This window comes from Anser cygnoides, chromosome Z, assembly GCF_040182565.1.
Source record: "Anser cygnoides isolate HZ-2024a breed goose chromosome Z, Taihu_goose_T2T_genome, whole genome shotgun sequence".
Taxonomy (NCBI): domain Eukaryota; kingdom Metazoa; phylum Chordata; class Aves; order Anseriformes; family Anatidae; genus Anser; species Anser cygnoides.
In genome coordinates this window covers 73,824,556-73,837,731 of record NC_089912.1, presented here as the reverse complement: position 1 = coordinate 73,837,731, position 13,176 = coordinate 73,824,556, and the positions used below count along the sequence as shown (strand labels likewise).

The following is a 13,176-nucleotide window of genomic DNA, read 5'->3' as shown; positions in this document are numbered from 1 at the left end:
TATTACCTCAGTCTGCTTGATCTATCAAATATGGATGGACATCTCTAAAGCACTTAGCTGCTATGTGTAATTTCATATTGTGTAATTTCATATTCATTTAGGAAGAGTCTGCTATTACTATATTGGGAAGGAATAGCCACTGTCCAGCTTTGGAGGTCATACTCAATCCTTGAGGTATATCTTTATCCCCATTTTTGGGAAATCTTTCCACCTTGTATAAAAATCTGTGATGTCTTTCAGGGCTTTATATTTTTTTTTTACTGTTAAAAAGTGAACAATCTTGCATATAAATAAGTGAGCCCGTGTAATAATGCAAGAAAACTCAGTGCAGAAGAATTTTACTTTTAGGTGTGAAACAGGTTATTCTAAATAATCATGGTACTCTTGAGTATGAAAACATATCCAGTATTTATACAGCACCTCCTATCTTAATGTAACTGCAAACTGCAATGTCTCTGTAAAGCACATATGTATGTGAAGTTATTTTAGTTTATGTTGAAGCCTGAAGCACAGAAACCATTCTCAAGGTTGAGGAAATAGAATTAAGTCCATCAGGAGTATTCAAAGGTACCCAGCCCTCTATACCATGAAAAATTCCTGCAGAATCAGGTGAGAATCACAGAATTGTAGGGGTTGGAAAGGACCTCAAGGGATCATTGGGTCCAACCCCCCTGCCAAAGCAGGTTCCCTAGAGAAAAGCAGGTTCCCTAGAGAAAATCAGGAGAAGGAACGTTGTAGGTACATAACATGGTTTCTCACTATGTTCTCCTTTCCCCTTATCTGAGTTTCTTTAAGAAATAATTTGTAATTTTTTTTTCCTTTTACCCCAGATTCTCAGCTACTTCTCTTATGTATACCCCACACTTTTTGCATATAACAACATTTTCATCCATCTTAGCTTTGCTTATTTACATGAACTTGTGTGAGATATAGGGGGCGAGCTCTGCATCATGTACGAGCTTTTGGCCAACATGCAACGGCTACCATAGCAGCGTACAAAATAACAGAGAAGAAACAATATGACATGTCCTGAATGCCTGAAGCAGGCCAGGGCTGATTCTGATCCCTCTTCTGGGTGGCGAGAGGGCAGCCAGAACCCCTGTGTCCTAGTGGAATCCCCTTACTGCGGTGATGCCTGCGTAGGACTTGCCTTAGCATATCCCAATCCGAGCGTATTTATTTTGTTTAGATGCTCCTGGTACTCAATTAGTAGTAGACAGTGATGTGCCAGCTCACAGCTTTGCATGACTGAAAGTAAGGTGATACAGAGAGATGAAAAGATCCCTTTTTTTCTTTTCCCTGCTTAAAACTGCTTGAACCAGGAGGCATGGTGCATTTTCCCCAGGGAATGATCCCTGGTATGTTGTGACAGTAAGTGTAACCCTGAAAACTGAAAGCGTGCTTTGGGTCATCTCCATGGGAAGGCAGCCACAGTGCTTGGCTGACGAAGTTATACTGGGATCACTGTAAAATCCAGAAGATGCCCCATGTCCATCTGTCCTGGTGATAAGGAGCTTTCCAAGGGCTGAGAGGCATTGCGAATGAAGTAACGGGTGGATTAGGGCCATGATACACCCATAGGCGTAGCTTCTTGATAAATCCCTTTTGAAGAAGACGCGTATTTAAAAGCATTATCAGTTGTTATTACGATTCTTACAATACCTTGTGTTCTCTTAAATTACCAGCTTCTGGAATTGGTGTTATCTACAGAATCCCAGTTTTTTAATTAAAAACACAGGAAGTTTCTTGTCCTTACACCTGTGCAAAAAACCTGTAAGATCTTTAGGCTCAGAAACTAAAAAACAAATGAGCACTTTAAATTTTGAAAATAGATGAAAATGTTTTTCATGTTTGGAGTCTAATTTCTAGTTTTCCACATGCGATGTACTGTTAATATTGACTAATATCTGTGGACTGTGGCTCTATCATTGTTGGTGTGTTTTGTTTTGTTTTTTAGTGATATTTATTTGAATTGAAAGAAATTAATTAGGAAATGCTTTAGCAATTTGGGTCACTAAAGATAGGATCCCAGGGCATAACCAGTTGCCTCTATGTTCTGATTTCCAGAGATGCTAACCTGCAACAGTTTCTTCTGAACTGAATTGTCAGTAATGTCTCTGTTGAAAAACATAGTTTTTATGTGGCTACTAGCTTGCTGATTGTGATTCCTTAACTTCAGACACAAGCACCCTTCAATGTGCTTTCACAAGTATATCATCTTTTTAAAATATCTAGGTTGCAGAGTGATGTTTCCTTATTTTATTTATTTATTTATTTTTCATTCACTATTTTCTGCTTTTAATGATTAATTTCCTTTCTCGGCTAAACAAGATAAAAGCAAAATTTCATAGGTTTAAAGTTCTCTGGGAGAATAACTGTCTTTTTCTAACATGTGACAGCCAATGCAAAGGTGCAGCAAACACTTTCTGCTGGACAGCACTACTTGTAGGTTAGTCAAACGTGCAGTAATACTTGTAATGAAACTGATATGCAAAAGCATGTTTTCACTTCTGTAATCATGATTTTTGCAAACACCTCTGGTGCAATGCTTTGGGGGTGCCTGAGTATTTGAATTTAGACATGGAAAAATTTCAATTTGTATTGCTTCTGTTTCAATGTTAAGTTTGCTGCAGTTTACAGCATATTTTTTTTCAGGATTTGCTAGTGACTGGTCACAAACAGGAGTGTGGAAGAGGTCACTTGAGATTAATGCAAGGGTTGTGACAGAGGTTCCTTTCCTGCTATATAAACTTCCTTTCTCGAGGAAGCTTTTGTAGTTATCAAAGCTAACAATTTTTAGGTTTCACGTAGTTTGACCGTGCCAACTGGTCAAAAAAGAATTTGAAAATGCTTTTTAAAATAAGACCTCTATTATAGTTGTTCAACTTGTACACCAGTATGTTAAAATGCTACCGGATTAAAGCAAATGTCTATTTACAGACTGTTCCTAGTGACAGATAGTATTTCAAAACCCTCCTGGAATTTTTGAGTGCTGTGAAGATGCCCAAAGTGTTATCTACCAACTACCTTCCAAAGACTACACTAGTGTAATACTGACTGCAGATGTTAGTGGTGTTTTGGTATATGTTTATGGTGCTGTACTTGTCACCCATTACTTAAGCTCAGATGATAATCTTAATGATGTGTTTGTGTTTTTTTTTTTTTAATTATTATTATATTTTTTAAATACAGTTTCCAAGCTATAAACATTTAGTGTAAATGAAAGTTATGCATGAAGGAAACAGACAACTTAATCTGCTCAGTTATTGTTTTTTTTCTTTTTTTTCTTTCTTTTTCTTTTTTTTTTTTTTTTCACATTCCCTCATGATGTCTTCTGCCAATTTGAGCTGTTTTATAATCACATCTTCCTGCTGCTACAAAGTATTTTTTCCTTTCCTGCTCTACAACATTAAAAGGCTCACATGGGCAACTGGGAGCCAACTAACGTAATATCCAGGGAAAGAGTGAAGCTAAACTAATTACTTAGTTGAAATAATGGACTATGTATACATTTCCTATCATGGTTCAAACAGAAGTTTTGTTTTACCACTGATGGGTGTCCTAGCCACAAGGGAGAGCACCTGCTGCCTGCATCCCTGTTTTATCTTTGTCTCATTCTGTGGAAAAGCTTGGATGGCGTGGTGGTTGGTAACTTTGTAGGAGTCTGGATGAGCTAGAACTAATAAAAACGTCTAATGTCTCTGGCTAAATCTTGTATTACTGGGCTAGTTTTTAGTGTTTTCTTTTTTTTTTTTTTGAATTGTCACTGTCAACTTTGGTGACAGGTTTGTCACCTGTTTAGAAGCTTATCTTCAGAAATTCCATTTCATATGTAGGAGTATAATTTTTCTGCAATGCTTTTTCCAAATGTGAAAGCTCAGCCAGAGTAAAATTGTATCCTCTTCTGTCATAGACACCCATTAGAGTGACCTGTTTCCAATTAAGGGAAAGGATAATGTTGTCATATCCATTTACGAGGATTTAAACATCAGTCATTCTCTTGGGTTTCAGCTATGGCGCATGAAAAATACATGCTGGAAACGAGTAGAAAAAAAATTTGTTGTTATCATGACTAAATTGTTGCATAGCAGACAAGACCTCTGTTTTGCTTCTCAGACATAAAGATAAGCAGATGGAAAAACTTGATGGGGTTTATTGTTTGACAGTCCTCTTATATAATGTCTAGCAATGCCATCACACTTGGCTCATTGACATGATAGTTTAATTGGCTCTTGACGTTCCTAGACCTTTCGAGGAAAATCCGAGGATTTGGTTAGCGCTTTAGAGTGCTGCTTCTAATGAAGATTACAATTAAGTAAGGGGCAGCTGTTATCAAGGAAAAGCTTGTTTGTGTACAACGTAAGGAAAATTTTTATTCATCAAAGATTTCAATTTGCACAGTGACAGAGTAAAAGGGTCCTGATAAAGTGGTGAGCTGGAATTTGAATTAATGCATATTTATGCACCCGTTTTCTTGCACTTCATAATAGGAGAAAAGGAAGAGGACTGTGGAGTTAAGGAAAGACTTCCCTCCCAGCTACTCTCCTCCGTTTTCATGGTCTGAAGCCAGCACACACAAATTTTAAGACCTCTGGGCTGGAGTGCTGTTCCTCTGGAGCAACCTTACTTGCTCCCATGTCAGACTACTCATGCTTCTGGAGAACAGAAAACTTGCCCTCGGGCAACTGCAGTGATGAGTGAGGTATATTTATATAAAGGAGATAGCACTTTGTTGCGTATATTGTGCAAAGACGTGCCACGGTGAGAGAATGAGATAGCAGCTGAAGCTTGTTCTCCAGCACATGGCTTGCCCCAGCTGCCCTTATCGCTTATGAACACATCCATCTTCTCAGAAATGAGGGGATGGAACAGTGACATCATATCAGTAGTGGCTGAATCTGATAGGTGCCAATGTGTGCTGCCTCCCTAGAGGCTGTTAGATTGGTGTCAAATGAAGAAGGCCTTGTTCTTCTGAGGCCAGAAGAGGGGGTTTTGGTGTTGTAGGTCTCTTGGAGACACCTGCCTCTTTGGAGATGTAGGTTTATTGCTGAGAGAGATGAAAACAAGTGTGGTGCATAGGGTTAAATGTCTGGGTTCAGACTAGCCCCTTCTCTTTGTGCAGAAATGGTAAATGTTGGCCACCCTGGGACACGATGAGCAGGCATTTGTGATTTACAAACCTGGGAGACTAGATTTGACCCATAATGGTAAATACAAAGAACAAAGTAGCATTTCAAGGCACTAAACCAAATCAGTAACCCTTAATTTCATAGATTCAGTATATAATTTAATAATAATAATAATAATAATAATAATTCAGTTCTGCATCTCCTATTCCCTGCTACCTAAGAGGAATGATGCATGTCTGAGACTTGCTATGACTTAACACTTTTCAGCTTCTTAGCTTCTTCTTGGATTATTGCATAGCTTTCCAGTAATTTATAACTTGATAACTTTCTTGAACTTCCCATAAATATAAGCAAATGGCCCATACATGCACACAAACAGCCCTTTTTGTAGCCTCTTCAATTTTAGGAAATGCAGCAGCATGAAAGGTTCTTTCATTTTAGCGTAATGGCATGGAATAATATAGATGAAATAGTATGGAGTATATAAATAGGACTTGACGTGAGAAAATACTTCCAACCACAACCATAATAGAGGATTTGGAAATTATGAAGTAAAAATGAAGACATCAAGGTACCTTTTTATTGCATTTACATAAAATACCAAATGTTTCAAAGATGTTATTTGGAAAAGGCCTCATGTATATGAATACTTCATAATTTCTTGCTTAACAATAATGGTGAAATATATGGCTAGTGAAAGATATGAGTGTCTAGCTACTTCTGGCTCATGTCAGTATTTAAAGCTTGTATTGTATTCTTTGTAGTGCATTGCTGTAATCAAGGTTAGACAGTAAGATATGAAGCATTTCATAAAGAAGTGGATTTTTTTTATTATTTTATTTTGTGTTTCCAATAAAAGGCAGCTTCTGCATTCATATAAAGTTTTGGTACTATGAATGTGGTGTGAACTGAAACTTCAATCCAGCCTCTGCTTCATAAAGAAACTGCCCTAAGAAACCATTCTGCTCTCTCAGTTACGTTAGCAAGGGGTTTTGTTTGGTGTCATCTGCCAAAACTTTCCACATTTAGGAGACGTACCATAGAATTAAGTGTGTAACAGATGGATGTGTCCTTTAATGTGGAGAACATTTCTGTAATAGAAATGAATCCCAGTTCTAGCTGCTTGCAGCCAGCCCCCTGTGTAGCTGCAAAACTGCATGTAAATACGCAAAAGCGTCTTGGAAGGCAATGCTACTCATCCTGCCTTGAAACTGCGAGCAGCACGGTGGCCAGCACCTGTGCGTTGAGCTGGTTATTGCCTCTGAGCAGACCAGCTGCAGCTTCCATGTGGCTGCCCTTACCTGGCTGGTGGCGGAGCCTGGCTGTGGTGGGACATCTGAACGTCCAGCCCAGGGAGACACTGCTGTGCAAGTGCTGCTGTTCGTTGGTTTTGCTTGCCCACTCCAGGTGTTGGAGGGGAGCTGCACTGGTGATAGTATCTGCCATGAATCACAAGCAGCGGAGCAGCAGTGAATCAAGCTGGTGTGCAGGGCCTGTTTACAAGATTATCTGGAAATAAAACTTAAACAGCTAGCTTTTTCTATTAATTAAGTTGTAAGCCACTAGTATATGATCAGCTAATGAAATTGAGCTGACTGACCACTTCTATCAAATTCCTCAACAAGAGAGTGTTTAACTAAACATGCTCTTGCCGTTGCTGTGGGAAAGGCTGCTGGCTTATTGATGCATTTTTGTTATTGGCTTTAGATGGAGAGGCAAAGCAAAAGGACAAAGGGAAGTTAAACTGAAAGCAGACCTTTCAGATAAATTTGATTGATTTGCATCTTTTAGTATAACAGACAAATGTCTGAGTTGCAATTAATATACAAGTGTAGTTCTGCGTAGTAATGGCCAATCTTTCCCAGTTCAAGATGGTTTCTAAATTATACAAAAAATATGGAAGCTACTTATGGATGTACTTAAAACAGCACAGAATACATAACATCAATTTCTGAGTTAGCATTTCACCTGTGAAACCGCACAGGTCTTTTTCATCTACTTATCCTGAAAGTTAGCTTTAACAAAATTGCCTATGCTATGCTACAGTGATATTCCATGGCATGTATGCCACTGTGTTCGTAGATGAGAAATATTTCTGTTTTGCAGGTTTGGGAACTGAGATGGAGTGATTAAGATGTGTTTGTAGCTGTCATAGTCATTGACTGACTGAAAATATCTTTCAGAGCTGCTTGCTCTGACTGTTATGTGCTCAGTCATGCTGTTCGGGTGGAGTGTCCATATGGGACAGCCCAGCAGCAGGATTTCACTGAGCACACATCCACACAGAAGTTGTTTTACAGTTAGAATGATCACTCGTTAGTGTGTTTTCAGAACATAAGAATGCAATCCACTCTCATCAACACTAGACGTTGGCAAAATGTTAATGAGGCAGCAATTATTTTAATGTGTACTAGTCTAGGCTGGTTTTCAAGCTCCTCCATCATTCTCCCTCACTAATTTAGTATGTGTTAATGGTATTTTTTGCCTGCATACATTCATAAGCACCATATATTAACTAGAAACATTATCATTTGTCCCCAAAACTTGTCTTTTTGAAGAAATTTACAAGCAATTTATTCAAAATCCTGTAAAGATATCAGAACAAAAGTAGAGTTAACTTTATTCTGGAATAGATTACAGGAAATTTATAGTTAGCTGCAATATCGTAACCATTCTGCTGTATCAGTAATATTCCTCTGATACATTAACTCAGCAGTATTTTTTGATGGATAGAAAGACAGTGCACTTCTTAATTCTATTATTTTATATGATTGAAAGGACCTGTTCAAGTAAGGGTTAACATATTTAAACCAGACTATCTGATCTTGTTGTGGCCAAGGTTGACTGTAGAGCCTTAGTGCGATAATTTACCCAGAATCACAGACAACCTTGTGCTGCCAGCTGAAATAGTTATGTTGCTTTCCTAAACTGATTTTGGCAATTTGGAATGAACAGTTGTAACAGAGATGTCTTTTCTGATAGGCAAGAGCAAGATGACTAAATATTTATATTTTGTATTTTATTTCAATGTTATGTACCAGAAATCAAGTTTAAAGGGGAGACCACCAATCTTCCATTGAAGCGATAAGGTAGAATTTAATCATGAAATGCCCTTATCTTGTTGTATGCTGATACCAGTCAAAAGATTCAGGAAGGCAGCACTGCACCAGTTTGTACTGAAAACATAATTTTAACTGCTAGAAATAAAGGAGCCAAATATTCTTTTGTACTTTTTCTCAAGGTACCAGTATATAAATGCTCTATAAAATGTAAACTAAAAGGTAGCTCACCATGAAGTGTTTCTTATATGTAGAAACAATGATTTTCATAATACATCAGCCACCCACTGGATCTTGAAAGGGTGTTCTAAATGAACAGTAATTTTTACTAAGTGAAGATATGATTCATGTGTACTTGCTGACCCAAGGAAGCAGTCATTAGTTTTCAGAGCTGGTTTCTACAAAGAAAGGGTAAACACCTGTGTTGGCATTTTGGCTGTGCTCTTGAGAGATTGTTCTACAAACTTGGGACACTGGAAAAGTGGTTTAACTCCAATAGAAAAGAATGGCAGAAAGAAGGCATAATAGAGGTTAGCGAAGAACTAAAGAAGTAGCAAGATAGTGGTGTTTCAACAATAGAGCAAGAAAGAATTTGAAGAACAGAAGCAAGTGAAAAGTAGGCTGCCAAATAGGCATTGTGGACTTGAGCTTATCTGAGCATGTTTTAATGAAAAATGGGCACAAAAGACTAGAAAATAGACTTTTTCATGCATTCAGTCTTGTGAACTGTGTTTTCTGTGCTTGAAATTTGCCAAACTTTATTGGGGCTGTCATAAATAATGATGATATAAGGAATATTTGAATATATTTGTATATTTTAAAACTTTGTAACCACTTTTTTTTTGGGGGGGTGGGTGGGCTGCGGGGAAGGTTTGATTTGCTATGTGCTTCTGTAGATGATTCTGAAGGATGATACTGGGCTCTAAGCTTTATTACCAGTAGGCTTGCAGGTGGTTGATGTTCTTCAGTATGTCAGCAGTATTACCAGTCTTCGGCTATGTAAGTGCTTAGTTACTGTTGATAAACTTTATTTGCCACAAACATAACATCAGTGACATAGTTTCCTACCGTAGAGTGGGTATGAATGCTGATGCATTAGAATTGATGGGTGGGTGGTATGAGAGTTACTATACCTTTGTTTTTGGCTGTGTTTTCCTATGCACAAATTGACCTCCCCTCCAAGTACACATGAACAGACCAAAATGTTTTCAGTACCCACAGAATCTCATAGATATTCATATCTCATGGTATCTCTCATTTAGGCTGGAAAAGACCATCAAGGTCACCAAGTCCAATGACCAACCTAACACTACCCAGTCTACCACTAAACCACGTCCCTAAGTGCTATATCCACTTCTCAAATACCTCCAGGGATGGCAACTCCACCAATTCCCTGGGCAGCCTGTTCCAATGTCTAACTGGCCTGTCTGTGAAGAAATTCTTCCTGATATCTGATCTAAACTTCCCTTGCACAACTTGAGGCTGTGTCCTCATGTCCTATCACTTGCCATCTGAGAAAGGAGCCTGACACCTACCTCACTACAATCTCCTTTCAGGTAGCTGTAGAGAGCAATGAGGTCTCCCCTCAGCCTCCTCTTCTCCAAACTAAACAGCCTCAGTTCCCTCCCCTATTGTGTCTGAAAGGAATGAAAATAAGCTATAAAATACTAGATAGAGATTTGAAAGTTAATGAGGATCAGATTTTTACTGTGCTCTTGCTATGTGAATTAAAATGCTTGCCTCTTTGAAACTCAGTAGCAGCATCCGAGAACCAGGCAGAAGGACAGGTGTTTGACATCTTGCAAAATGCCTTAATTATTTTACTTTCATACACATAGCTCCCTGTGATTCTCCCTTTTCAGCCTTAGCTGAGCTGTGTTCAGTGTTTGCCACCGAAAGGGCTTTTCCGGCCAAACCTAGGCTTGGTATTTGTTGGCTCTTTAATGTTTCTTGAGGCGGCCCTGGAGCACAGCTCTGCAGCGAGCATGCTCGGATTCCTCAGCATCTCCGTCCCCTGCTGCATTTTGATCGCCTCGGCAGCTGCTGCGAGCACACGCTGCGCTGATGCAGGCACCATAATAGGAAGCACCTAGGCCTGTCATAGACAAACAGGGCTGGGGAAAAAAAAAAAAAAGTGCAAGCCCTGACGTATGGCGTGGCCATAGCAACAAGCAGAGATGAGGCTGCCATTTTGGAGTACAGGCAGGCTGGTGTGGCTCAACAGAAAGTATCTGACTGGATTTACAAAGCTGTTCTGTATGTGCACATCAGACAGAGGTTTTATGAAACACACTACTTGCAAGAAGACAGGTTGCAAACAAACAAACAAAAACTGAAATTAAGTATATAAGGGTGTCTTTGAGTTTAATTATTTTTCACTTGCAATGAAAATTTTAGCTGGAAAAACCTCTAAGCATATTTACTCCTGAGAAATGGTGATGAGTTATTTGACAAATCATAGAATATCTCTGTGGATGCAAAAACTTTAAAGCCCAAAGCTGATATTTCTCAGTAAAATGACTGTGTATTTCTTATACTATGAAGCATGGGCAAAGTTTTGTATGTCTGAATACTGGACCAAGGTAAGATTGCATTTGCTAATTTGGGAATTAGTTGTGCTATTTTTTTTTTCCTATTTTACTAGCGTCAGTAAAACATATGTGCATTTCCTAGTTGGGTGGGAGGGGATTTGCTGCAGTTCTTTTTGGTTGTTGCTGAAATGGTTTCAGAGGCTTTATCAGAGGTGAGCTCTTAAAGAAAGCTCCCCACCATGTAGATAATGCAGTTGGTCGATACGTAGTCGGTGCTTGGGATTTCTAGGACAGCTTTTAGTATATCCCTGCATACAGAGCTTAATTTTCTTCTTCTTTTTTTTTCTTTTCTTTTTTTTTTTTTTTTTTAAATGGAATGACTAGATTTTAACTGCAAGAAGATAAAATGCACTGGAAAACTTCTGCTGAACCAAGTCTTAGTAGCACTTGGGAGCTAAAACTTAAAGCTTTTCTTTTGTTGTCAGAGACATACATCTGTCTTTGTTTCACAATTTCAGCCACGTGAAAGATCAACTGGTTATAGAAATGATATAAAAATAAAACTGCTCTTGAGATAAAGTAGAAGTGCAGAAAGAAGGAAACAATTATACTGAGATTGTGGGATTTATTTTTTTTTTCCTTTCCAGGTAGCTATTATTCCTGTGCTCATACCTTTTTTAGATGTTTCAGATGTGGTATAAATAGAGGCATGCAGATGTACATAGAGGGTTTTTTGTGTTTGTTTTTCTGTTTTTTTATTATTTTTTTTTCAATTAATATCAGAACTTGAACAATTTCATGGTCATAGGAAACTGAAGTTGACTGACAGACCTAAGTAGGGGATGAGAGGACAAGTTTGGGTCTTAAATCTTACTTCCACTCTGTCATTTAAACAGTAAGCATCTGAGAATGAAACTGCACCTTAATTGCTGCTTGAAGGAGGAGCCAGGGGAGGGGGGGGGGGGGGGGGCTGTTTCTGTTTTCTTTTTTGGTTCCTTTCCCAGTGCCTTTGCTGTTGTGAAATAACACACTCTGCACAAACCTACACAGTTTGTATTTTCACCCGGTTCCTGCCCTGCAATACTCTCTTGCCTTTAGGGACACAAGTAATCCTGTTGGGAAGCCAGCGGTACACCAGGCCCTCCCGTATTCAGTGCATGCCTGTGTCACAGGGGGGTAGTTGGTGGCAGTGTCACTGATGCGATCTGTTGTGACCCATCCCTTTCCATTGCCAGAGGACTTCAAGCCTGTTTGCAAACTCAAATAGCTCAGCTTTGCTTCTCATCCTTTTGTTTTTGGAAAATTTTCTAAGCAAGACTGGGCGTTTATATATTTATACTATTATTTTAACGTGAGATGATGAATACAACAGTAAGCTGAACAGCACACAAGGCAAGTGTTTGTTTCTAGTCAGCAGAAGTATGTGGTGTGCTTACAGTGGACTGTACAATATTGGGAATTCACATTACCTAATGTGTGCTGGGGAAAAAAAATACAGAAGCATATTTGTTTTTTAAAGCTAGGAACATGCTTTTTACACATGCATCGTTAACTTAAGCAGTTGTTAATAGAACAGGCAGATCAACCTCATGAAGTGAATATGAACATTAACTTTACTATCCATTAAAATTATCAAATGCTATATTCTAACTCATTTTTTTAAGGAATTTGCATCAGACAAGAAATCAGCTCCCTAGTTAACTATATGGTCATATGCAGATGAACTATACTACTTTTTTCTCTGTTTTGGAGCCTGAGCAAAAGCACTGGGGGCTGGAAGATGGCACCAGAGCATTGCATTCCATGTCCCATGGCATTTGAGCAGTTTTTTCAGATTCAACTAGAACTTGATCTAGTGCCTGCTGGAGCTGATGAGTATTTTTAAATTGACTCCACCAGGCTTTTGGGTTGAGCCCATAGCCAGTTTTATTTAGCATCTTTACATATTTTTCAAAGAACTGGTAGAATCAACTGTTGAGCTTTGGAGAACTAGAGGAACAGTTTCATTTTTTTGCAGAATAGGAGGTTTTTTTACTGCTTCTCTATGTTTCAATGCTTCTGCATGTTTTAGAGAAGAAATGCACTGGTGCTTGTTTGAGTCCCCATGTAAATGCGTAGACAAGGTGTCTCCAGTGTTTCATGCACTGCTTAGGGCTTTCCAGCTGCTCCAAACATCGTATGTGAATCTGTGAATCTGTAAATGGTCAAAAAGCAGACAGATTTTCTGAGCAATTTTTTTTTTTTTTTTAATAAGAATTCAAGCCGAAGATGCCAAATCTGTTTAAAGCATATTGGTTTTGTTCGGTATTAAGACGTTTTTCAAATAGGGGATGACTTTTATAGAGATTTGAAAATAACAGTTTAAGCAGATTGAAATATGAAAGATGCCTTGTTTCTCTATATCTAGTAATAATGAAAGGTTAATAGTTAGTCTTTTCTTGAATAGTGTCTATTGCG

The 13,176-nt window shown here is 38.5% G+C and overlaps 1 protein-coding gene across 8 annotated transcripts in view; it reads left to right on the top strand.

The window, feature by feature from the left end:
• The window catches only part of PDE4D (phosphodiesterase 4D), a 562,124-nt gene that overhangs the window by 504,582 nt on the left and 44,366 nt on the right, over positions 1-13,176 (top strand). The window contains exon 1 of one of the 8 annotated variants that reach the window (XM_013180538.3): positions 9,062-10,770. The exons of the other annotated variants lie outside the window; for them this stretch is intronic. Within the exon in view, the coding sequence (XP_013035992.1) occupies positions 10,705-10,770 (66 nt within the window). The 5' untranslated portion in view covers positions 9,062-10,704. Of the gene's footprint in view, positions 1-9,061; positions 10,771-13,176 lie in introns of those variants that run through there. 8 annotated transcript variants of the gene reach the window in all.